A 26,467-nucleotide genomic window follows, 5' to 3' on the forward strand; every position below is an offset into this window, starting at 1 on the left:
AAATGAAAAATCTCATCATTTACTCACCCTCATGCCATCCCAGATGTGCATGACTTACTTTCTTCTGCTGAACAGAAAGATTTCTAGAAGAATATTTCAGCTCTGTAGGTCCTCACAATGCAAGTGAATAGGTACCAAAATTTGTAAGCTCCAAAATGCACATAAAAGCAGCATAAAAGTAACCCATACGACCCCAGTAGTTAAATCTATATCTTTATAAGTGTGGGTGAGGAACAGATAAATATTTAATTCCGTTTTTACCATAAATTCTCCTCCCTGCCCAGTAGGTGGCGATTAGCGTTGCAACGGTATGAGATTATTATGGAACAAACACTTTATTATAACTGAAACTTGAAACCATTTTTTTTTTTAATGGAAGTATATGTAAAAAAAGTCTCCCTTTTGAAAATAAATAAGACAGCTAACAGAATTCTAATAATAAACCGAATTATAAAATAGCATGTAACTATAACATGTTATATAACTAAAGCATGTTAGTTTACATGTTAGCATAGCATGTTAAATTAACTACTACATGAAAAATAACATCAGCTGTGTGAGCTTTTAACGTAATGTCCTATGATTATTAACAATTAACATATACCGTAGGTGCACGACACCACAGCCAGACTGCTCCTGTCTGTACCTTTAACTCAGTGGTTCTCAACTGGTTTTGCTTCAGGACCCAGATTTTACATTGGAAATCAAGTGGCGATCCACCATAGTAAAAACGTAACGTATTTAATGTATCCTGGGTCGCATTTCCTTTTATTTTTACGATACTATTTACTATAGTTTTGTTCATGGTTTTCAAGTACAAGGACATGCATCAAGTGACATTATTTTTGTTGTTGACGTCAACAACAAAATCTACAGGAAGTTTTCTCTCCCCCCTTTTAAAAACTGAAGAGCATATTTACTTCTATGAGCCCATTATTATCCCGTTTGTTTCCTAATTTCAAACATAATTCAGACAGAACATACATATTACACAGGAGGAAAGGCACCTCATTACCATGGTTAGGTCAGTGTAGCTAGTGTTAAATATAGTAATAATAATAATAATAATAAATTATAGTATTTATGAAAAAATAAGTACTAGCTGAAACACATCTTGAAACTTTAACGACAACTGCCATTGTTGATATAAAATGAAGTCTAATAGATTCTACTTTTAAATTATTTCATATGAAACTATAATCTTTTGTCAAAATATAACGGTTACTTTTACTCATGTAAAATCGTGAAACAATTTTGTAAAGGTGATGTATAATAAACAATAATAAAAAAATAGCACACAGCACAGTGTTGCTCTTTTCCTCCTCAGTGCTGTTTGGCATGTCAGGGCTGCCTACTGTTTGAGAGGTTCAACTTGACTACCTCCATAATGCTTTAAACTAGAAAAGTCTCACTAAAATTGAAATTGGTCACATCAGTTTTGAGGTCTGTGCTCCACAATATCGAGGGAAGCCCGGTTGTTGCACGCGTGCACCAAAGAGACGAGTATATCATGATCGCGAGCTGGTTCCGTTAGACTCGTTTGAAAGTGCAGATGAGAAGCCTTTAGCTGATTGCGAGATTATCATAAAATCTGCCTCAGCAGTCCTAGATAGGCTATCACTTGGGCGGCCGCTGAAATATCTTCAATGGGAGAACCATGGCATTGTACTTTCCCTGCTGTCCACGACCCAGTCCAAATAGACCTGAGACCCACCAGTTGAGAAACATTGCTTTAACTCACACACACACTCACTTATGTCAGGCCCCCTCGTCTCACTTCTCTCTGACATTTTCTCCGCTGCATATGTGTGTGTGGGTCAAGTTAATGAGTCTGACAGGCAGTCGAGGAGGAAAGGAGATGCGCACGCTCAGGTGAGATTCTCCGTCCGGTTGCATTTTCTTTCTCAATACCGTAGACAAGCAAATGTACATAGTATAATAATCGTCAATTTTCATACCGTGGTATATCGTGAAACCGGAAAACCACTGCAACCCTAGTGGCGATATGCACGAAGTTTGCAAATCACCATAAACAAAAAAAGAATGTGAAAGTGGAGACTGTTAGTAAAAAATGACTTAAATATTGATCTGTTTCTCACCCACAATTATCATATTGCTTCTGAAGACATAGATTAAACCACTGGAGTTTTATGAATTACTTTTATGCTGCCTTTATGCTCTTTTGGAGCTTAAAATTTTTGGTATCCATTCACTGGACCAACAGAGCTGAAATATTCTTCTAAAAACCTTTTTTTAATCAGCAGATGAAAATGTGATACACATCTGGGATGGCATTATGGTGACTAAATGAGAGAATTGTAATTTTTGGGTGAACTATCCCTTTAAAACTATCACTTATTTCTATGATCATGATTTCATTATCTAATCTTTGTTAAATGCCCCACAATTACACACACGTTCAAAGCACCAACCTTCCTTAGTAGTATCAATACACCTGGTGGATCACGGCCCAAAGATGGTTCTGTTCTGACAGGGTTGAATATGATAAATGATCAAATGCAACCAACCATCTAATTGTGCATAGTAAGAGTAGCAAAATAAACATAAAAGCACATAATAAATGTACACAACGTAAAAGACTATACGACCCAGACTACATTAATTGGTTATTGGTTACGGATTTACCATTACGTTGGGTCGCACCTTAATGTCTTATGTAAGATATAGGTCAGTTGAGAGCCTCTGCAATACACTATCTTTAGAGCATGGTGTATAGACTTTTTAGTTAAGGATACGCAGTATGAGCAAAAGTGTGGCTATGGGCTCAGAGGAAAGTTTTAAAGGTGAGTCTCTGCATTCAGCGAGTGAAGCGTTTTTATGGTGGCACTTTTGGCAGCACAGAGCTGGAAAAAAACAACAGAAGGGCAGTGAATGGCTCTTTCAGTGTGGAATAAACTTAACACTGGCACTACTCTCAGAAAACACTCCAATGATGAGGTTTCATTTGAGACGAAAAGACTGGAAACTGCTTAGTTTATCATAAAAAGGTCCCAAAAAACACCACAAGGTAAGGCTGTGCCTCAAACCATAGTGAGTTGCCTATGATGCTTATAATGCTGTCTAGGTAAACAGATCTCTAGGTTGAGGCTAAAATTATAAAAAATAATGATGATAATAATAAGAGTGTATTCAAATAGTTTGAGTATGTATTTAGTCATGAAATCAATAAATCCATATCAATACAAAATATTCTGGTCATAATTAAACGTCTGTGACTAATACTAGGTTCTTGTCATAGCAAACCACTAAAAGATAGGAATGTTCAGTTCAGCATGGCCTAACTGCGTGCGCAATTCAGACAGTGTGCTAAAAAGAGAGTTCATTATTGACATTTACTAACACATTTGAGGGCAAACTTTCTATTTTATACGAAAAATACATCAAAGCGATTAAGCAAGAGTCAATGAATAAAAAGGAGCCTCTGGCCCACCGTCTGCCGTTTGACTATTCGCCTGTTCGGTGAAGTTTAATAAAGCAGCACACTATGACATTGACTTCGTAACCAGCCAAAGCGTAGAGTGGCATGACAGATCAGACTAGGAATTCTCATCAACGACGAATCTAAAAGAGGCCGTTCAGACCACAAAGCAACGAAAAGAACAGAACGCAAGTGTCTCGAGGCGCGTTTTATCAGTTGAAATACATTTTAACATGACAAGACATAAAAAAAAAAATCGCTACACACCAGCGCGGGACGCTGGAAAAAAAAGAAAAAAAAGTGAGAAAACAACTGAAAAACAGCGCAGACGGACGCAAAAACACGTTCGGTGAATATGTTGGCGACAAGTCATTTCAGAGTAATAAACCAAGTAAAAAATTAAATAAAAAAACTTAAATATATTGATAATATTTCTTACCATGACTTTCATCGTTGTTGATTTGTCCATCCTATGAGGATGGCTTGGGTTTTTCAAAGTTTCCAACTACTAAAAGATTCCTTTCCACCTTCCGGAAAAAAGTTTTAAGACCAAACTATTAAAATAAGTGGTAACAGCTAAATTAAAAATGCATCCAATGCATGTAAGACGGCCTTTCAGAATCGAGACATTGTCGTCAACTTTTACGGGGCAACGAGTTTGGTGAAATGCTACTCTCAGTTCAGTCAAGATAAAAAAAATAAAAGAAAGTTACAAAGAGCGTTCAACGTCACGGAACGTCATTGCATCGACCAATCAGAGCGAAGGTTTGGCCGTAGGCTAATGAGAGAGCTGAGATTTATATGGTACTGTCTCTAGGCTAGTGCTTATTTCGGCAATATCTTCTCTTATGTCTTATTTGCATAAAAAAAAATTAAAAAAAAAAAAAACCCGGGAGCGGTGGATTAAGACAGTCAGATGGGAGAAGATGCCAAGTTTGCTGTCACTCTCTCAGCATCTGTAATATATATATATATTTTTTAATTTCTGTGGTAATTTTTTTTTTTTTTTTTAAACTAATTCCAGGGTAATATAACACAAAGAATAATGTTATAAACTTACGCTCAGTATTCAAAAAATATCATATAAAAAAGTTTGCTAGATTTACGCTACAAGGCGGAAACACTCGTCACAGTCTGTGAAACAGGTCTATTATAGATACTGTATATAAACGCAAAATATCTGTTTCAGTTGACTGAAAAAGATCAGAGTAGGGGTAGAATTAGGATAGTTTGTAGGCAAATACCTAACCATTTTACAAAACCTTACTCTAGCTATTACACAAATTAGACAAATTTAATCAACATAATCTTATTTTGTTCCTTCTATTCTGGCAAAAATTAACTTAACCCTTGCGCGACCTTTGCAACATTTTTGTCTTTTCATTTTTGTCTTTTTTTTTTTCTTTTTTCTTTATTTCATTATTTATTTATGGATAATTTTGTGTTTATGTGTTCCTAAAATACATCTATAATACACTGTGTACACAAAATAGTTACATTCAGGACTTTCAGGACAAAAATGTCCCCACTGAAACCCATTAAAACTGCAATATTTGATCCTAGTGCCATTAAAGCATAAAATCATGAATTCTGTGATGTTATGCTTTCATTCCGGAACCCTGGCTTCAAAATTCACATTTTTTAATATTTTCCACCAGATGGCACCATTTTTCTCATGTTTAGCCTATGGAGCAAATACATGCTTCTTTCCTATTTTCTGTTTGCTGTATTATAGAGCACTGCAGGCCAACTGAATAAATGATGCAGCTAAAAATGTGTGGGTGTGTTGGTATGGATGTCAGTGTGTGTTTTGTGTGTACTGAGAAATGTGTGTGTAAAAAACAACAGTGGCATTATATAAATAAACTGGCATTTAAAGGGATAAAATCCTGAAAATGTATATTTGGTAGTTATGATCAGGACTGATGTTGGTTAAAAAATTAACTAATTGAAAGTGGAAAATAATATTAATAGATTTTTTTTATTTTTTTTTTTTTATGTGGACATTTTTTGTCCTTGAAGGACCTCTGAGTAACTTTTTTTTATTGACTCACAAGGGTTAAGTAAAAAGTACCAAGTTGATTGCTGCTGTGTGGGCTAACAATGCTGCATTCATGATGGATTGCCATCAACATTACCTGAACACACCTGAAAACTGCTATTATAAATTAACAATTTCCCTTAAAAAGATTTTGAGGGGGTGATAGAAGGGGAATTTTTCTTTCTGCACAGAAGGTAGGAGGTGATCCTTCATGCCAAGCCTCTGATGCAATGTGCACATATTGTGAAATCATGCCCTCATAACTGACGAGATCTGCTATGCTTCATTTGTTCATTTGTAAAGGTGCGAATACAGAATGAGATAAATTGCCTTATCACAAAGCTCACACAATAACAGGTTTTAAATGGCTCAGAATTGGTATACTCAGTTTTGTTATAGTAGAACAAACATGGCCTCTCTCTCGTATGTACAACCCCATTTCCGAAAAAGTTGGGACAATATGAAAAATGCAAATAAAAACAAAAAGGAGTGATTTGTAAATTATTTTCACTCTATGCTATACTGAAAGCACTACAACTACACATTATATGATGTTTTTTCTTGTGAATGTCATTGTTTTTTGAAAATGTACAGTAATTTCAAATCAGATGATTGGAACATGCTCCAAAAAAGTTGGGACAGTCAAGTGTTTTCCGCTGTGAAACATCACTATTTCTTCTACAAACACTTATTTAGCATTTGGGCACTGAAGGCACAAGTTTGTTCGGTTTAGAACATTGAATTTTCCCCCAATCATCCATTATGTAGGTCTTCAGCTGCACAATAACAGCTTGGATGGCCCTTTTCCTCTGTGGCCCAGATAACGTGATGGCTGTGTTTTTCAAAAACTTTTTAAAATGTGGACTCTTCAAATCCAAAAAATACAGTTCCACTGATCTACTTTCCATCTAAGATGAGACCGAGCCCAGAGAAGTCGGCAGAGCTTCTGGACAGTGTTGATGTAGGGATTCTGCTTTGCATAGTAAAGTCTTAACTTGCATCTGTCGATGCAGCGGCGAGTGGTGTTGACTAACATAGGTTTACTAAAGTTATCCCAAACCCATGTTCATGATGTCCATTACAGATGAATGACGTTTTTTAAGACAGTGACGTCTGATTGATCAGAGATCACACGCATTCAGAAGTGGTTTTCGTCTAGCCCTTTACGCACCGAGATTTGACCAGATTTCTTGACTCTTTTAACTATATTGTGCACTGTAGGGTGAAATGGCCAAAATCCTTCCAATTTGTCTTTGGGGAGCATTGTTCTCAAAGTGCTGGATTATTTGCTGAAGCATCTTTTGGCAAATTGACAAGTCACAAATGATCCTTGCTCTTGAAGGACTAGGCTGTTTTTGGAGGCTCCTTTATACTGTATACTGTACTATGACACAATTGCCTCACCTTTAACATCTCCTGTTTCGCATCGCCTTGTTATTTCAACTCATCAAATTGTTGTTAGTCTTAAATTGCCTCTGTCTCAACTTTTTTGGAGCGTGTTGCAATCATCTGATTTGAAATTACTGCACATTTTAAAAAAAACAATGAAATTCACATGGAACAACATCATATAATGTGTAGTTGTAGTGCTTTAAATATAGTAAAGGGTGAATATAATTACAAATCACTCCTTTTTGTTTTTATTAGCCTTTTTAATACTGTCCCAACTTTTTCGGAATTGGGGTTGTATGTCAGATTAACTCATTGTGTTCATGTTTGTGAGTTCACTGCCAATGACATTTAATACTTGTAAGCTCAAAAAAGTATTACCCAATTTTTGTAATTTACTTATGTAAATTTTAAACAAAATATTCATTGTCGTCTCACAGGCAAACATGCATCATTCATTAATAACACTTGTAAAATCAATGTTCCATCAAGATTGTTATCTATAGAAACAACCTGTATGACGTGTTTCATATATTCTGCTGACAACACCTGATTAAAAAAGTGAGGTAAACCTCCATAAATAAGATGAATCATTCTCCCGAGGGCTGAACAGGTGGGTAAGAAGGTAACTTTGAAATTTTTCCAGGTGTTTTTACTTCCATTGCTAAATTGCACCAAGTGCAATACATTGATGAACTTGGTTAGGTTCTTAGCTCGATTTTCGGGGAACACACAAAATGATACAATCAGTGCATACCATGAATGCACTGGAAGTTAATAAATATAAATAAAAGAGAATAAATATAAATATATTAGCATAACCACTCATATCTCTCTCTCTTGCAAACCATCGTAACCAAGAATCAGACCCTCTATAGACAACAAAGAAGGCCTGTATATTAAAATGTGTTCTTGTACGTTGATTTAAGATAATTTGGGTTGTTTAGGCAAAGATTTGCAAGGAAAGTTAAGTTTGGGATTGTGTACTACTCTCTGGAGAAACTGATTGGGTTCTCTGGATTTGGATTCACAAGGTTAGAACACAAAGTTATTGTTTCTATGCTTGCAGTTGTCACACACTGTAAAAAATCCAACTTCAACTTTGTCAGAAAAGCTTAATTTTAAAAGTTGATTGAACTATCTAATGTCGAAAAAAGTAAGTTTACTTAAAACAATCAATAAAATCAACTTTTATCAGTCAGAGCAACTTGCATTTTTAAACATTGAGCACATACAATGTCAAGTTTGGTGGTGAAGGTAGAACATGCAGGCTTTTGAGCATGCTCAGTTTTATCACTGACAAAATTTTTGTTATAGTGAAAAAATCAGACACATTTTATAAAAATAAGTTACAAGGAGATTTGGCATGCCTTCTCTTTAAGACACATGGATATGTTTATGCATGTCACCTCGCCTCAGAAGTCCTGCTAAACATCGGCAAAAAGGTGGCAGAGGATGCACTGACAACCTGGTATGCAAGCTATGCAAGAAAGTTTAATCTAATGAGGCCTGGAAAATAAAAGAAATTCAGGTAACCAAGAGAGAAAAGTAGGGAGAGAGACCGTTATTCTTCAGTATATAAAGTTTACATTCACTCAGATATCCACACACTTAAAAAAATAAAATATCTAGAATAAATGAAAATAATACTGTTATTATTAATAAAATAAAAGCAGAGTTAAATAGTTTATGTATCAACTTTCTCAGATGTTTCTCCTAAAATTTTAGCTGTGAAGAACGTAAAACTGTGTAAAATGTTTCTTGATGTGCATGCACAAGTGTTCCACTTTCAAACAGTTACTGTTTATAAATGCACATAGCAGTGTTTCCTGCTATGCTTTTCAGCAGGAGAGCTCAAAGACTGATGCCCAAGTTGTGAGTTTGCAGTCTGAATTGAATGTAATGATATAAAAAGAGTGCTTGCTGCGAAATAACGCAAAACAACAACAACAAAACATTCGCTTTGGTAAACTGTACTGAGCGTGTTACATTTACAGTGCTTCCAACTGACTTTAATTGGCCACTACAAATTACTATACAAATCTAAAACAACCCTATGACACCAGGTTTTTGAGGAAAAAAGGAGAAGATCATTTTACCATATGTGGAATGAGACTCTCATTCAAGGCTATTGACAATGCCACTTCACACAGAAAGTTCCTGCAATTTTCCACCAAAATAAAGGTTTGAGGGTTTAACCAGATCCTATAGCTTGTATAATAATATAGGTATTATTAATTACTAAATTACAATTGTAATATATTTCTGTAATTACTTAATGTAGTAATAATAACCATTATTGGGCACACATATTGGGCATTAATGGGCTTCAAAAAATAATGAGGGAAAAGTAGGCCCCATTACAAAGTACACAGTCTGATGAATTCTTGAATGAATGAACACACCGAATCAGTGTTGTTCAGTTTTCATACGACAATGTGTAGCAAACTACAGAAATTTTTGCAATAAATGTTTTTGTTATTAAATAAATGTAAACACTAAAATGTTACTAAGATATGTATAATATAAAATAGTTACCAATTTTCTATAAAAATTATATTATTATTAAAGATGTTTCCCCCCACTGCAACAGCTGAATTCTATAGGAAACACTGCACATAGTTATAAGTATGGATTTGATGCTTGGATAAAGCCATGTCATACAGGCTTATCAAAGTTTCAGTTACCTTGACAGGCCTTTCTGATAAATACATTTCAGCACATGTAATGAGCATATAAGCATTGTGGTAAACCTGTGATGACATGTTGGGCATGTTGTCTGCTGTTTTGAGTGGAAAAAATTTGGAAAACACTGCAGAGGCATTATTGTTCACATTGTGGGTAGGGCTCCCTCAGCATAGTTGTATGAGTAATGCCTGTGGCCAGCCACAGAGAATGCCACTCACACACACTGATGAATTAAAATTGACCTTGCATTGCAATGTTGCTTACAGACATCTCATTGCTACTTTTCACACTATCCTAATTAGCCAAGTCTGACTATGAATGAGACACCCTCTGCAAATTCTTTCTTTCAGTCTCTCACACACATACATTTGTAAACAAAAACAAAAAGAGCTTCATTACTTAATCGCTAGTGTTTTGAGAGTTCAAAGAGAACATGAGAGGATCGGGCAGAAAATAATTCAGCATTTTTTATAATGTTGAATTGGAATCAACTACACGTTAATTTTGTACCATTACATAAAATTATTTAAATTAATGACACTGTGGTCTTGTTCTTAAGTTGTATCATTTGCTTCCCCGTAACTGATAACATATAAAATTAGCTTTTTGAAAAAAATCACTCGCCAAAGCCAAGGTAACATCAGTTAAATCTTGTTTTTAGTTATTATGCACCTTTAAGACTTAAATATGTCTTATGACTCACTGATTGCACTGACCTGTAATAAAAATCTGCTGAAACATATTATCTTTAAAAAATTATTTGTTTGTTGTTTGTAAAAGAAGAAAATAAAATCTCTTCTTCTTACTTATGAAGGAAAAATACACATTTGTTAGAGGGATAGTTCACCTAAAAATGAAAATTCTGTCATCATTTACTCACCCTCATGTTGTTCCATACCCATGTGACTTTCTTTCATCTGAGGAACACAGAAGGAAGTGTTAGGCAGAATGTTAGCCTCAGTCACCGTTTACTTTCACAGCGTATTTTTTCCATTAAATGAGAGTGAATGGTGACTTGTATGTAGCAGTAGGCAATTACTCCACCTGATGTTGATCATCAGGTAGTGATTAGTCCTGGTTACGTAGGCTATAAATACGCAGTGTGTGTGCTACCTGGATGTGCGTCATCCTAAGCGTCATTGCGTCGCTGCCTTTTCCGGTACTGTGTGCGAGTGCTCTAGAGGTAAGTGCTGCGAGCTAGCGACTATATTGCGGGCTATCCTTGTTGTTCAGGGTGATATGGGCTTGTTTGGTTTAGTGGACTGAGGAGCTATACTGTAGACCCTCGTTGATGATTGTCTCCGTCTGCAAGCTTCTTTCCGTGAAGGGAATGAGGAGCATTGTAAGACAGTAAACATCTTTCAGGTGTCTTTTCCAACTTTCACACTGAACTTATCAATGTACTGCGAGCTCGCTTGGTAAGTTACCTCTTTATTTGTTCCCGTGTGTTTTAACTTAGGTGTTTCCAATATGCCTGGCTAATGTTGCGGTGGGCTAATCTGAGTGTTTAGCGAGAGGCTACGATAAATTACGTTGCTCGAATGACTGTTTTGCTGCGGGTACTTCGCTGAGTGTTAACGATTTCACAGCGTGAGCTGCGCTGTGGGACTAATCTGGACTAGTGACTGTCTCCACTGCGACACCGCTTCAACTTCATCGCTGACTACTGTCTGTTGCCTTCATTCTAGCTCTGACTAGTATTGGTCATCCAGAACATAATGAGACTCATTCTGGGTGTGCTTGATGCTCATTTTTTCCAGTCGTAACCGTGTCTATTTTTATTGTTTGGTTTGATTCTTTTTGTTTTACTTTAAACTCTGATTTTGTTTATTATTTATTTAAAGTTGCGTTTGTCTGTTTGCCTTGTAATCTGTGGTTATAGGGGATGGTTTCTTTGTTTTGATGTATGTGTTTTGGTCTGTTTTGTGTGTTTAACTGAATTCCTATTGACCCAAGGGCGCTCCATGTGATAATTACGAGGTAACAGCTTGGTATGTATTCCCCCAAAATGTGACGAGAGTACATCTCTGTATTATTATTTGTATAATAGTACTTTGTACTATTGATGGGAGTGCTGTGTGCTTTTGGGTCCAATAATTATTTTGTTTTCTTTCTATTGTCCCCCATCACTTACTTTTGGGTTACGGAGGGTTGCCCTCTCCTTGTTTACGTTATGTTCATTTAAATTGAATGTTGTTGTGTATGTCTGTTCCTTTCGTGTGTCGTATAATTTGTTTTCTTTTTGTTACAGAATTGGGGCGGCAAGAAGTTAGGCTACCTGATCTCTGTTTACCTCCTCTTCCTCCTGGTGGTGGTGCTTGTAGTGGTTGCTGTGCACAATACTGATGTGTCATGTGCTAAGTGTGGTGTGAGTGCACGTGTGGCTGCGGTGCCCTCTTATATTTTTTTAATTTATTTCTTTTTATTTATTTATTTATTTATTTTTTTTAGGAGATCAGGGAAGACCCCTTGTGCGCTGACCCCAATTTGTATTTGAAATAATTGTGTATTTTGTTGTCTGAGTTTTTTCTTTTCTTATTTTGTATTTTTGCATCTTTTGTGATGATTGTTTCAATAAAATTGATTTTCTTTTGTACCTTACTCATGTCTCGTGCCTGACTCCAACTGATATGAACCTGTGAGCCTTGTGTGCTCCTAACTTGTCTAGGGCGATTCCCCGGTATCAGGCCTTCGGGGTGGCGTAGTCGGCCTGTTGAAATACAGTGTTCTTTTTTGCACTACACTTTTTGGTTTCATTTATTTATTTATTATTTTTTTGTCCCTGTACCCCTCGATCGTGAAACTTAGATGAATGGTGAGTGAATTTATATGAAGAATTGTATTGTATCTCCCCTTTATGAAACTGCTTTTTATGTCTGTTAATAATAAAAAAAACTCAGCATGCCTAGAGTATTGTGGCAGCAGGGGCGTGGTCAAGCATCCATCCAGAGAGAGAGAAAGCGGTAAGGGCGCTTACACCTGAGCTAGATTATGTCTAACACCTGTCTCTAATTCCAGTGAGCATGGGGAGAGCGGCAAATAAACGGCCACGCCACCAGCAGAGAGGCAGGGAGAGTCTGGCACAAGGGAGCCTACAGTGCTCGTGGAAGCTGATGTGTTTATGTTCGTGAAGCTAATGAGTTTGAGTGCCTACGTGACTCTGAGACTGTTGAGTTTGTGAAGCTGTAAAGCACTGAAGTGGCCGATTTAAAAACCTTATCTGAATCTGGAAAACCCACTTCCCTGTGTCCTCCTTTCCTTCTGTTTGTGGAGTCCTTCACAGGAGGAGTACGCCCCATGGAGTCCTCGCAGTTGGTAGAGATCCTCCAGTCCTTCGCTGGCCTACACCAGTCCCACCAACAATCCCTGCTTGAGCTTCGCCAAGACCAAGACCGCTGGTTCTTCGAGATGCTAAGAGCTCAAGCAGAGGACCGGCATGCGATCCGGAGCCTCCTCAGCCAGGAGAGAGCCCCTACCGTGACCATGGACAACCACAGCCCCCTGCCCCTACCCACGCTCTTGAAGATGGGGGCGGAAGACGACCCAGAAGCCTTCCTCGATATTTTCGAGCGAACCGCGGAGATCTGGGGCTGGCCGCGTGACAAGTGGGCAGCCAGGCTCCTCCCGTTGCTGTCCGGGGAAGCCCAGCTCATGGGAGTGATCGACCAGGTGGTGCTGGAGCAGCTAATCCATAGACTGCCAAAAGGAACGGCGGAGTGGGTCCAGTGCCACCGCCCGGCGTTGCTGGAGGGCGGAGGACCATATGGTCCCCGAGGGCGGAAGAGCCTTCCTACTCTCTCTCCCCTCCCCCTGTGTGTTCCCCGTTCTCTTCCCCCTCCCCTCTTCCCTCTCACTCTGCTCTTTCTCCAGAGCCCGTTCCTGCCCCGTGGAGGTGAGGATCCCCACCACCGAGACCAGTTCCCCGTGCGCAGGGGTTTGCACCGCCCCCAGCATCTACAGTGCCCCGCTGCTCTCCCCCTCAGGTGGAAGTGTCCACCGACGCAGTTGCGGGCGTGGCGCCTGGGCCAGCCTGTTGGAGTTGCAGGGATCCGGGACACTTCCGGGATCAATGCCCTGTGATGGAGCTGGGGACGGTGGTCCAGATCCCCGATACTCCGCAGGCTGCCCCCGACCAGGCCGGAGCGTACCAGATACCGGTAAGTGTCAAGGGGGTTACTCACCATGCGTTGGTGGACACGGGTTGTAATCAAACCACTATCCACTAACGCTTGGTTCAACATGAGGCTTTGGGCACAGCTAAAATGGTGAGGGTAAAGTGTGTGCATGAGGATATTCACAACTACCCTGTGGTGACACTTGTGATTAAATTCCGGGGAAAAAAACACAGAGTGGAGGCCACGGTTAGTTCCCACCTCACCCATCCGCTGATTTTGGGGACTAATTGGCCTGAATTTATAAATGTATTAAAGGGAATATGCGCAGATGGGTCCTGCACAAAAGTGACGAGATGTGAAATGTGCCGTCTTCGTCAGTTCCAAGTCAGGATGACGTGAGGGGGGAGAGGCTGCGGCCCCTCCCATCCTCAGGGGATTTCCCAAAGGGGATTTCCCTTTGGAGCAGACGTGAAACGAATCCCTCAAGCATGCCTTCGACCAAGTGAGAGTGATCGATGGTCAACAGCTCCGGCCGGGTGTCGCACTTTCATATCCCTATTTCACAGTTATAAACGAGTGGTTGTATAGAGTGACGCAGGATGCTCAAACAAAGGAAGATACAACCCAGCTCTTAATACCGCTCTCCAGCCCTTTAAATTCAAGGTGGTCCACAGACCAGGGGCACAGATGGCTGTCGCCAACTTCCTTTCCAGAAATGGGGGGGTGGTAGACAGGCCGGATGGCTCCCCGGACTGAGTCGGATGGTGGAGATATGTGGCAGTGGGAGCGTGGTCGACCGTCTGTCTGGAGAGAGAGAAAGCAGTAAGGGTGCTTACACCTGAGCTAGATTATGTCTAACACCTGTCTCTAATTCCAGTGAGCATGGGGAGAGTGGCATATAAAAGGCCACACCACCAGCAGAGAGGCAGAGAGAGTCTGACACAAGTGAGCCTGCAGTGCTCATGGAAGCTGATGTGTTTATGTTTGTGAAGCCAATGTGTTTACATTCATGAAGCTAATGAGTTTGAGTGCCTACGTGACTCTGAGACTGTTGAGTTTGTAAAGCTGTAAAGCATTGAAGTGGCCGATTAAAAGCCTTACCTGAGTCTGGAAAACCCGCTTCCCTGTGTCCTCCTTCCCTTCTGTTTGTGGAGTCCTTCACAATGATTTACTGTGGGACAGGCCTAATTATCACATATTTTTACTTGAACTGTTTGAGTTAAGTGGAGATTCTTTCTGTGCCTCCTCCTCTCTTGCCTTCATTTCTTTTGAAGGGGAAAGGTTTTGGGTGAGTCCAAGGACATTGTTTGGAATGCTGGAAGATGTTGCACAAACATTTGCAAATTGATTTTTGTTGGAGAAGGAGCAGAAGTAGGAAATCAGAGGGGAACAAGTAGATTATGTTTGACAGAATACAGGATGGTGGCGGTTAACCTGGGTTGACACCAGGATACTCTTGTCTGGACTGAAGGATGTGTCCCTTAAGTCACACCAAATAATCTGTGCAGCAACATGCTCTTCTCTCCTGTAAATGTGGAGACAGCAGAATCAACATTGACAACATATATATATTTTGATATTTTATAAATCATATCTGAGTATATGTTTTCAAGAACATGTGAGGATGTTGAGCATGGCATTGACAAATACTGGGATACACAGTTTTGATTTACTAAAGTTACAATCAAGATTGCAAGCATGACTCACCGGAAGAGCCTTTGTTAATGCCCTGCAAAAAAAAAGAGAAAGACTTACCTTTCACCTGTTGACTGAAGGTTTTCTTTTTTCTTTTACATTGAAGCTCATCCCTTTCAAATTAAGAAAGTACTTACATTTTTAGCATTTATGTTATAAGAGATGGTTTCTTCCTTAAAGGAACAGTTCACCCAAAAATGAAAATTATGTCATTATTTCTAGTTAACCTCATTCTTGATTAAATGTTAAGTGAATGTTGTGGTAGCTGTAAGCTGGATGATTATTCATTGATAGCACCACTTACGAGGATGTCTAAGGAACACACTTCTGTGAAAGCTGTTAGGCTGAACGCTAAAGAAATTGTTTGTCACTTCCTCGCTCAAAGAAGAAAATAAAGTTTTTGTCTCCTTTCACATCCCTTCCTGTGCTTGACCTCACACACGTGTGTGGGGCTAATGGGATATTCTCAAAAGCAGGAAATGAGTCATGCTTGACAAAACCAAAACGGCACAGCCCACAAACACCTGTACAGTCCTTTGCTTTTACTAAAGTGCATACACCCACACTCCTACATTTTAAAGTTTATTGCAAAACCACATAAATTACCAAAAGATATGCCAATCACAAATCTGCCCAAATATTACTTAAAATGCATAGTGTGTGGAACAACAGAGTCGTATTTACTCCATAAGTGGAAATTAAACAGGTTGAAAGCGTGGAACTGACTTGTCATTTCCTTCATTTTGCCAGCTATACCCCACCACAACAAATACTATTCCTTTATTCACAACTGACATCTCTAATTTGTATTATGCTGTTGATTTTAATCTGATGACATAATTTAACCTGCCAATAAACTATAAGCATGCATTTTCTTTCAGTGCAGATGGGAAATGACATAGGGAGGGGGGAAGGGATGGGGGTTGCAGCTCTGAACCGGGTCGAAGCCAAGGAGGAAAACGGAGGGAAAATAAAGGGAAGAAAAACTTCCTGAGCGTCACAGGCCAATCTAGTGATGCCTTCTCATTGTTTCTCAAGTGTTGACTTGAACTTGTCTACAAACCATGTGACAGACGCAACATGGGACCATGTTTGTCTACAAATGTGACACTCCATAGTGTGTGAGTTGAGTTTTAGAACCATATGGACAGAAACACTGTCATATGCACAATACATCACTGTCTCATACATGCGACTCTGTTTGCACTCTCCATTTTGTTCCAGAATGTTCTAGCGAGCCTTCACATCCGCACATCCCTTCATTTACCCCTTACAGTCATCAACACCGACAATTCACTGAGAAACAAACCAGCCACAAGCCTAAAAATAAACCCCCAACAGCTCCCAAAGGATATCTCTGAGTCATCTGCATTATACAAGCTCTCAGCATCTGTTTTTCAATATGCTCTTAAAATTAAATGCACTTTTCAACTTTCCAGATACAAGTCTTAAAAAAACGATTATTTTCTGATAATTCACTTAGATCAGTGGTTTTCAAAAAGTGAGATGGGCCCCCGCAGGTGGGCACCAGAATATACCAAGAGGTGCAGAGAATGATTATAAATTCACCAAGATTTTATTTTTTATTTTTTATAAATAAATAAATATATATATATATATATACAATATATGAATAGGTAACACTTACAATAAGGTTCCATTTGTTAACATTAGTTAACAACATTAGTTAACATGAATTAACAATGAACTTTTACTGCATTTATTAATCTTAGTTAATGTCAATTTCAACATAATATACTAATACATTTTTAAAATCAAAAGTTGTATATGTTAACATTAGTTAATACACTATGAACTCACATAAACTAACAATGAACAATTGCATTTTTATTAACTAACATTAACAAAGACTAATAAATGTTGTAAAAAATATATTTTTAATTGTTTGTTCAGGATACCTAATGAATGGAACCTATTGCAAAGTGTTACCTATGAATATTTAAATACATAAATACATTTGTCATACAATTTTAAAAGAAAAGACTTTAGTTATTATTAGTATTAAAACAAATAAATAAAGAAGTAAATATATGTATATACATATGAATAATTATAAAAAATAAATGAATTGTAAAAAAAATTCAAAGAAAAACTGAAAAGTTGTTATTATTAATATTAAAACAAATGAATAAATTAATATAATTATATACACTCACTGAGCACTTTATTAGGAACACCTTTCCACCTACTTATTCATGCGATTATCTAATCAACCAATCGTGTGTCTGCAATGCAATGCACAAAATCAAGCATATACGAGTCAGGAGCTTCAGGTAATGTTCACATCAACCATCAGAATGGGGGGAAAAAATTGTGATCTCAGTGATTTCAACTGTGGCATGATTGTTGGTGCCAGACGTGCTGGTTTGAGTATTTCTGTAACTGCTGATCTCCTGGGATTTTCATGCACAACAGTCTCTATAGTTTGCTCAGAATGGTGCCAAAAACAAACAAAAAAAAAAAACATCTAGTGAGTGGCAGTCTGTGGACAGAAACGCCTTGTTAATGAGAGATGTCAACGGAGAATGGCCAGACTGGTTTGAGCTGACAGAAAGGCTACGGTAACTCAGATAACCACTCTGTACAATTGTAGTGAGCAGAATAGCATCTCAGAATTCACAAAACATGCCTTGAGGCAGATGGGCTTCAACAGCAGAAAACCATGACTGGCATTTTATTAGGACCATAGTGTTCCTAATAAAGTGCTCACTGAGTGTACAATTATATTTATATAAATAAATACATCATAAAATTTCATTCAAAGAGAATAGAAAATGACTTTTGTTGTTATAAGTATTGTAATTAGTAGTATAATTTTTATTAGTAAAATAATAATAATAGTTCTAAGCAAATACAGTATTTATCTTACTGTACCTTAGGTAGTAGCTCTATCTTGTGAATTTGCATCATATTATGTCTCTGGGGCCATAGTTTAACACAGGAAAAAAAAATGTGCGGTTACAAATGTGACCCATTCATTTCTATGAGGAAAATGAGGAGAAAAAATATCCAATAGATTTTGATAATTTTGGAAAGGCAGGCACCATCTTGTAAGTTTTGTGAGAGGGAAGGCCCACTGTATTAGACTATGTGACTCCTGACTAAAGCCTTTATCTGTATAAAAAATAAAAAAAAAAAATTAAAAAAAAATAAAAAGAAAAGAAAAAAGAAATCATGCTAGACAGACTGTTCCTTTTTTATTTCCTCAGCTCTGTGGTGTGTGGAAGTTCTTAAAAAATGTAAAACTCTAAAAAAATGTATTACTCTAAAGCACTGGAATACAACTAAAACACAAATAAAGCATTCAAGGACTTTTTTAGATAGATCTAGATAAAACATCTGAATGTGAGTCCAGGGTGAAGCACTCCTTTCTGGCCTAGTGGATGCCATTATAAAGGAATATTCTGGGTTTAATTAAAGTTGAGATCAATCAACAGCATTTGTGGCATAATGTTGATTAACACAAAAATTAATTTTGACTCGTTTCTCCTTTTCTTTAAAAAAGAAAAAGAAGCAAAAATCAAGGTTACAGTGAGAGACAATGGAAGTGAATGGGGCACATTTTTGGAGTGTTTCAACACAGAAATGTGAAGCTTATAATTTTATAAAAGCGCTGTTCTTCTGTTAAAACTGGTGTATTATTTGAACTGTAAAGTTGGTTAAATCATTGTTTTTATGGTCGTTTTAGGGTTTTAGTGTTTATGGTGTTACGTCGTCATGGCAAAGTTGTAAAACTGGATATAACTTTATACAGAAAAGTGATTTGATCACACTAAAATCATGTTAAACACATATTGTTTACATGTTGTGGCAATACTTTTGAAACAGTGAGTATTTAATGTTTACAGATTGGCCCCATTCACTTCCATTGTGCCTCATTGTAACCCAGATTTTTGCTTTTTTTTTTTTTTTTAAAGAAAATGAGGGACAAGTCGATATTAATTTTTGTGGTAATCAACATTTTCCAACAAATGCTTTCGATTGAGCTTAAATTGTAGTGAACCCTGAATATTTCTTTAACAGTAACAGTGCTCTGTGTTTTTACAAGCAAAGAAGACCTGAGAAGTCAGGTCCCTGTAAATTAAAAAAAGGTAAGAATTATCTTAGAGCTAATATGATGATTTTGAATGGCTGTTGCTGATAAGGGTGTGTTTATTTCCTGTGTCACGTTGTCTTTTAAGATTTTCACTGGAGTATAATACTTTCCTGACCCTCAGCATTACCTTTATTCCACATATAACATATTCTCTATTTCTTCCAAGAAATTTTTTTTGTCCTTCTCAAAAATACAAATAATCTTCCACCATCTTTCTCCACAGCAATAGGGTAGATCTAAATCATTTATTTGTTTATTGCTCAGTTCCAACAGAACTCCTCATTTCTCTTTTCATTGAGCCAAACAATATACAAATAAATCATTTTGTTTGACTATTCTGCTTGCCTTCAAGTAGATGTTTTTTCTACATTTTATTTTTTACTATAGTTTGACACTTTTTACCACTTTAAATGAGATGTCTGGTTGCAGTTCAGGGTGGTCACTGGTAAGATGCCCATGTCGCTCGTGCCTAAATCCGCAGCTAAGCCACTGATGCAGTTTTACAATCAGCCACAATCTTGTAAACATTTCAAACTTTATACAATGCTCTCTGTCGCTAGTAATGACCATTGCTATTCATTCAACAAAGGCAAATATTTTTCAGATATGCGAGGAATTTTGACCAGTTCCAGATGTCGAATATCTGCCTGTGATAGAGCGAGCGTTCAGCACAACTCATGCCAAATTATGGTTTAATTTAGTGAGAACATGATCAAATTGTTTCAAATATGAGGCTAAAGCCTCAGAAAAGCTACGCAATGGCGTGATGTTAACCTCTTAAAGTAACTCCACTATTTGAAACATTGTGTGTGACTTTAGAGAATTCAAAGTTCAGTCGGTCACTAGATGTCTTAATATGCTAAAGCAGGTGTTTAAAGTAAGTTTGTGTGTACTTTATGCTTTGTTGTGTGTGAACTGAATGGTATAGACTCATAAACATTGCTGGAACCATCTTCATTGGCCTTGACCCCTATGCACCCAGCCTCCCTCTTTCTTCTCTCCATTTGTGTGTGTGTGTGTATCTGTGTGTTTGTGTGCAAGTGAATGTCTGCCCTCCCCTGGGGGCTCAAGACTGAGACGAGGTCTTTAATGAGACATGGGTCACTATGCCCAGTTAACATCAAGTCACACACACACACACACACACACACACACACACACGAAGATTAGAAGACACTGGGGTATGTTTGTGTGGGTGGGAGAAAATGATAGGAAAGCAAAGTGGTAGAAGATGAGAGGTGAAATAGAGATACCCTTAAAAAAAGTTCTGAGGCGGCACTATGGTACAAAGATATCAGATGGCAATACCATGTTATTTTAATAGATTCCATGGTACTGAATGACTACCACATTCAAATACCATTGTTTTTTCATGGTACTCCAAGTTACTTCAAAGAATAGCACTGTTTTACCATGGTTCATATCCATGAAAACATGGTATGGACATACATGTCCAAAAACAAGGTCATACCATGATATGTTGATATTTACCAAGGTAATGAATGATTACCATACCCATATTCCATGGTGTTTACATAGTACTCTAAGGCACTTCAAAGAATGCCATGGCATTACTATGGTACATGCCCAAAAACATGCCATTTCTATAGTACATGTCCAAATACATAATAATGGTACCTTGATATACAGTATCCTATGGTACTAAATGGTTACTTTATTGTACTCCAAGGAATGCCATGGTATTAACATGGTAAGTGCAAAAAAAGTACTTTATAGTACCATAGTACTTTGATGTACAGTATAACATGATATCTCTCCATGTGCTATAGTATTTACATGAACTCCAAGGTGCAAAGATCTCAGAGAATGCCATGGTATTACCATAGCAAATGTCAGACAAAACATGGTATTGCTATGATTCATGTCCAAAAGCAATAGTATCAGTACTTTAACAGTACAAAAAAAAAAAAAAAAAAAAAAATGCCCCAAAACATGGTACTATAATGTTTTTCTGTTTTGTTTTTTGTACTCTGAGGGTACTTTTTTAAAAAAAAAAAATTAATTTTATTTTTTATAAGAGTCTGAATTCATATTCGTATTTACATGGCACCATAATTAACTTCAAAGATTATCATGGTATTACCACTTTAAAAGTCCAAAAACATGGTATGGACATGCTAACAAGTCATAAAACATAGTAATACCATGGTACATTGATATAAACCATGGTGCTGATAGATTACCATATTCATTTACCATAGTATTTACATAGTCCTTCAAAGAGCACCATAATACTTCAAAGAATACCATGATATTACCATTAGCACATGTCTGAAAAACATGATAGTACCATGGTACCAAGGTGGTCAGGTTTGTGATGAGTATAACAGGAAAAGAGAAGCCGAATGATGTAAAGAACTGTGGTGGAGGGCCCCAAACAAGAGAAGAAAACAGCAGGAGAGAAAGGATGTTTATGATTTCTGTGTGTGCGTGACATCATCAAGTTGGCTTTTGATTTGGGCACAACAAGGCATGAATTAAGGGTGGAGACTCACTTAAAACACACACACAGATATGTGGCCTGATCAGTCACCTGACGCTGACAACACACACCCTCACACGGTGCTTTAAGACTAACTTCTCTCTCTCTCTCTCTCTCTCTCTCTCTCACACACACACACACACACACACACACACATACACTGCAAGACACTTAAAAAGGAGCCGATTTCAGACACTCACATACCTTATAGGGAAAATATTCTGAGAAAGAGGGAGATCAGTGAAGTATACGACAGGTGACAGTAAAATGACAGTGAAAATAAAAGAAGAAGAAAAAAAGACAGTGGAAGAACAGAAGAAAAAGAATAAAGAGAAGAATAAAGAAAAACAGATTGGGGAAATAAATGCCAATGTAAAGACTGAACAGGCCTGACGAGTCAAAAAAAAAAAAAAAAAAAAAAAAGGGAAAGGAACATAACAAATGAGGGAAGGGCAGATGGAGACAGTGAACAAGTAAAGATGAAACAAGGTCTGACAGATACATAGAAGAAAAATATAACACAGAAAGAGAGAGAGAGAGAGTGAGAGAGAGAGAGAGAGAGAGAGAGAGAGAGAGAGAGATGGGACTTGATTCAGACTATTGTCTGATCCGGTCTAAGGCAGTTGTACTTTGGCTGCAGTAATTCAAAGCATGCGACTTGATGCCAAACGGGGGGAGTGCGTGTGTGCTATATGGTAAAAAAAAAAATCACACAAACACACACAGACATACAAACTTACACACACTAGGACCCTTGTAAGATTGTTGTCATAATCACACATGATGAAATTATTTACACTTAGCGGACATGCTCATGCCAGATCTAATCTAATTGCTACAGTTACTGCCCATAAAACACAGCCTGTGTTCCATCTCTTTGCCTGAAGCTTCTCCCTTATAAATACCACGGCCCGTCGAATGTAGCCTATCCTCCTGGGGCAGATTTACACATTCAATTAATTTTGACCTCAAATGTAATAATAAAATGACAATTATAAAATTAACAGTTCTAATGCTGAAGTCTGATTGGACAAGCTAAGTTTAAAGCCATAAGAAGCAGAGTGTTACACTGATTTTACCTTGGGCAGAGCATGAAGTGGAGGTAAACAAAAAAAAATAAACCTTTAAACCATGGTAAAATCACTATAACGCATGGCCTTGAGTGAATTTTATTAAATGGCGGCAACAGCAATATGATAAAAGGGAGTTGTGGGCACCTGGGCTTTAGCTAGTGTAAGCCCAAACTTAATGCACACTTGTTTATTAATGATAATAGTTAGAATAAACAATTCAGATATTGATCACAATAAACAATCACAAATCTGTTAACCGAATTCTATATTAATGCACTAAGCTTACACTACAGTGTTGGGGAGTATCAAACTTAAAGCAGTGATACTACTAACTTAACTACATTTTTTCAGTAGCGTGACAGTAGCTCAGCTTTTTTTCACAATAGTTTGGCTTTTCGAGTAATTAACTACATCAGAGATTATTTAGTAGAGACGGGTCACTTCTATTAAAATTTATGTGAGAAATTAGAATGCCCAACTGTCAAAGGATGTAGAAAGGCCTTACAAGCAAAAGAGCCAATCACCTTTTAGATACAGACATTGTCTTTCAATTAACTCAAGCATGCATATGCACATTAACTATACAAGCCGGGAAAATTGAATTTTTTAGCGTGTAATCTGAGGTAAGGAAGCACAGTTTATGATACCAGTGTTGCCAGACTTTACTGCTGTTTGAAATATGCTATTTGATCATAATCTTCTTCACAAACTGTTTCGGACAAATTCTTTCTCCCCATTCAAGCAGATAGGAGCTGCACCTGTATGCCACTTGTTTGCATAGAAAAATAGCTACCAGAGAGAGTTCCAAAAATGGCTGCCGGTGGATTGACTTGCTATAAAGACTTTGGCTGCATCAGTAAACTGGAAAATGCTGCCTTGGGAGGCTGTATACAGGGGTAGAATGAAAATAAGGTGCTTTTCAACCTGTTCTAAGACCAGTTTCCTTAAGAGATCCATTAATTTAAAAAACGCTGATTAGGAAGCAAGGCAGTAAGTCAGCTGCATTGGGAACTCCAATTCATTTAGTGAATCGGTTAGTTCAGACGGTTCATGAAAATGAACTAGTTTACATAAATGATTAACTGATTCACTTGAGCCCCCCGAACAGCCTGAAAGGAACTTTATCTTCTATCTTTGAAGTGAAATATTTACAGTAGGTTATTGCTGCTGTTTATCACTACTGTCTGTTCAACTCAGTTATATAAAATATGGTATTTCTATTTTTATTAGTTTATATTTAGTATAAATGTATATGTTTAGTTTAATATTGTCACCCTAATGTAACTACCAAATAATTTTATTCTACAATCAGAATTAAAAAAGAAATATTTTCTTATTTAAATAACATCAACATAGTTAGCTATTTTTTGTTAGTTACTTGTAGTATAGCTTGCTACTTTTTTTAAAGTGTAGCTTGACTGTAGTTATTGCTTGTAGTTTGTAGTTTATGAAACTCCAGTTTCAGTTACATTATCACCTATTAAGGCCAATGAACTTGTGGAAGAATTGTTTATTGTGATTATTATATGTAATAGTTAATTAACATTGGTTTGCCACTATGTTATTAAGGCAATAAGCCACTCAAGGCTGTGTGTTACAGTGATTTTACCATCGTTTATTTACCTCCTTTACATGTCATGCTTAACGACACCCCTTTACCATGGTAAATCACCTTAATCTCTGTAATGCATGCCCTCTTGCTGCTTACTGCTGTACACTTCAATATATACCATGGTACTGAATGATTACCATGTTCATGTAACATGGTATTTCAAGGTACTTCAAAGAACACCACAATATTTCCATGGCACCATGAAACTACACTGCCTGGCCAAACAAAAAAAAAAAAGAAAAGCATACTCTAATATTTCGTCGGACCGCCTTTAGCTTTGATTGCACCAATCATGCGTTGTGGCGTTGTTTCAACAAACTTATGCAATGTCACAACATTTATTTCCGTCCAGAGTTGCATTAATTTTTGGCCGAGATCTTGTATTGATGACGGGAGAGTCGAACCACTCCGTAAAGTCTTCTCCAGTACATCCCAAAGACTTTCAATGGGGTTAAGGTCAGGACTCTGTGGTGGCCAATTCATGTGTGAAAATGATTCATCATGCTTCCTGAAACACTCTTTCACAATTTGAGCCCGATGAATCTTGGCATTGTCGACCTGGAATATGCCCGTGCCATCAGGGATAACCTGGTCATTCAGTTCATTCAGGTAGTCAGCTGACTTCATTTTATTGCCGCATAACGTTGCTAAGCCTAGACCTGACCAGCTGAAGCAACCCCAGATCATAACACTGTTTTTTTTTTTTCAAATGGCAACTTTTTGGGCCAGCAGTGTATTTTGTGAGTGGAATAATCCCAAAGGGAACAAAGAAAAAAAAGAAAACCCTGCCCTCTCAGATTGAGATATTTAGTTAGTCAAGCTATTTGTTGTTGATTTAGGTTCCATTATTTCATTGTTCCAAGCTTACACATCTTCATAAGCATGATGGAGTAGGATTCATAAAGACATTCCTCTGGGTAAAATTTCAGCATTAAGTCTGCTGCAGACGATATTCCATATCTTCAGCTATGAACTCATGGAAGAGTGCACACAAGAGCTGAAATGGAAAAGCCAGCCATGAGAACAAATGGGAGGAGGACTGGGGGCTGTGGGGATGCTAAATTGTAGATCTAGATATCATGAAATCTTACAGTAAACACTTCCTGTGTTGCTCACTGCAGAAATAGCAACTGCATACTGTATGTCAGTGATTCTCAAGACTCTAGGGGGTTCTAGGGGGTACTTGGAGATATTTTGATTTTGCTTTGTTAAACAGTTGAAAAAAGAAATTATGACTGCCAGTATTAGGGCTATCAATAGATGCCCTTTTAAAAATAAAACTACTAATAAAACTGCTTTAAAATTACAATTTGATTGTTTTTTCCAAGTGACTTTAAAGGTGAGGTGTATTATTTCTACACCACAAACTGCAACAAACACAACCTAAGGCTAGTCTCATAGAATCATGTTGCTAAACCTATATTTTTGCAAAAATATTTTTTCTTGGCCCCTTGCACATATTGCGGCAGTTTCCTGGCACTACAACAACAATGACCTATCCCCCCTTTGAAACAAATCAACAGTAAACTTTAGATAACAAGTTCATAAGCACTTTTATCTGGTGACATCTAAAATTTTTTACTATAGTCCATGACTTGAAAAGGGGACACATTTTAAAGTTTGCATCACATAATCAACTATATTTACAAGCTTGATCTGATATGATCAAATTGCATGCTAGCTCAACTGACAGAGTGTTGCACTTGCGATGCAGAGCACCGGAGTACGAGTTCTGAAGAGTACGCGAGTCGGTATGTGAGCCGAAAGTGTCAGATGCATGACAAAATTATGTGGT

General features: G+C 37.6%; 1 protein-coding gene across 1 annotated transcript in view; it reads right to left on the bottom strand.

The window, feature by feature from the left end:
- Positions 1 to 4,112, bottom strand: part of tnfrsfa (tumor necrosis factor receptor superfamily, member a) — a 36,633-nt gene extending 32,521 nt beyond the window's left edge. The window contains exon 1 of the mRNA XM_051677092.1: positions 3,879 to 4,112. Within this exon, the coding sequence (XP_051533052.1) occupies positions 3,879 to 3,908 (30 nt within the window). The 5' untranslated portion in view covers positions 3,909 to 4,112. The remainder of the gene's footprint in view (positions 1 to 3,878) is intronic.
- Positions 4,113 to 26,467: the final 22,355 nt, after the last annotated feature.

This window comes from Myxocyprinus asiaticus, chromosome 38 (assembly GCF_019703515.2).
Source record: "Myxocyprinus asiaticus isolate MX2 ecotype Aquarium Trade chromosome 38, UBuf_Myxa_2, whole genome shotgun sequence".
NCBI classification, from domain to species: domain Eukaryota; kingdom Metazoa; phylum Chordata; class Actinopteri; order Cypriniformes; family Catostomidae; genus Myxocyprinus; species Myxocyprinus asiaticus.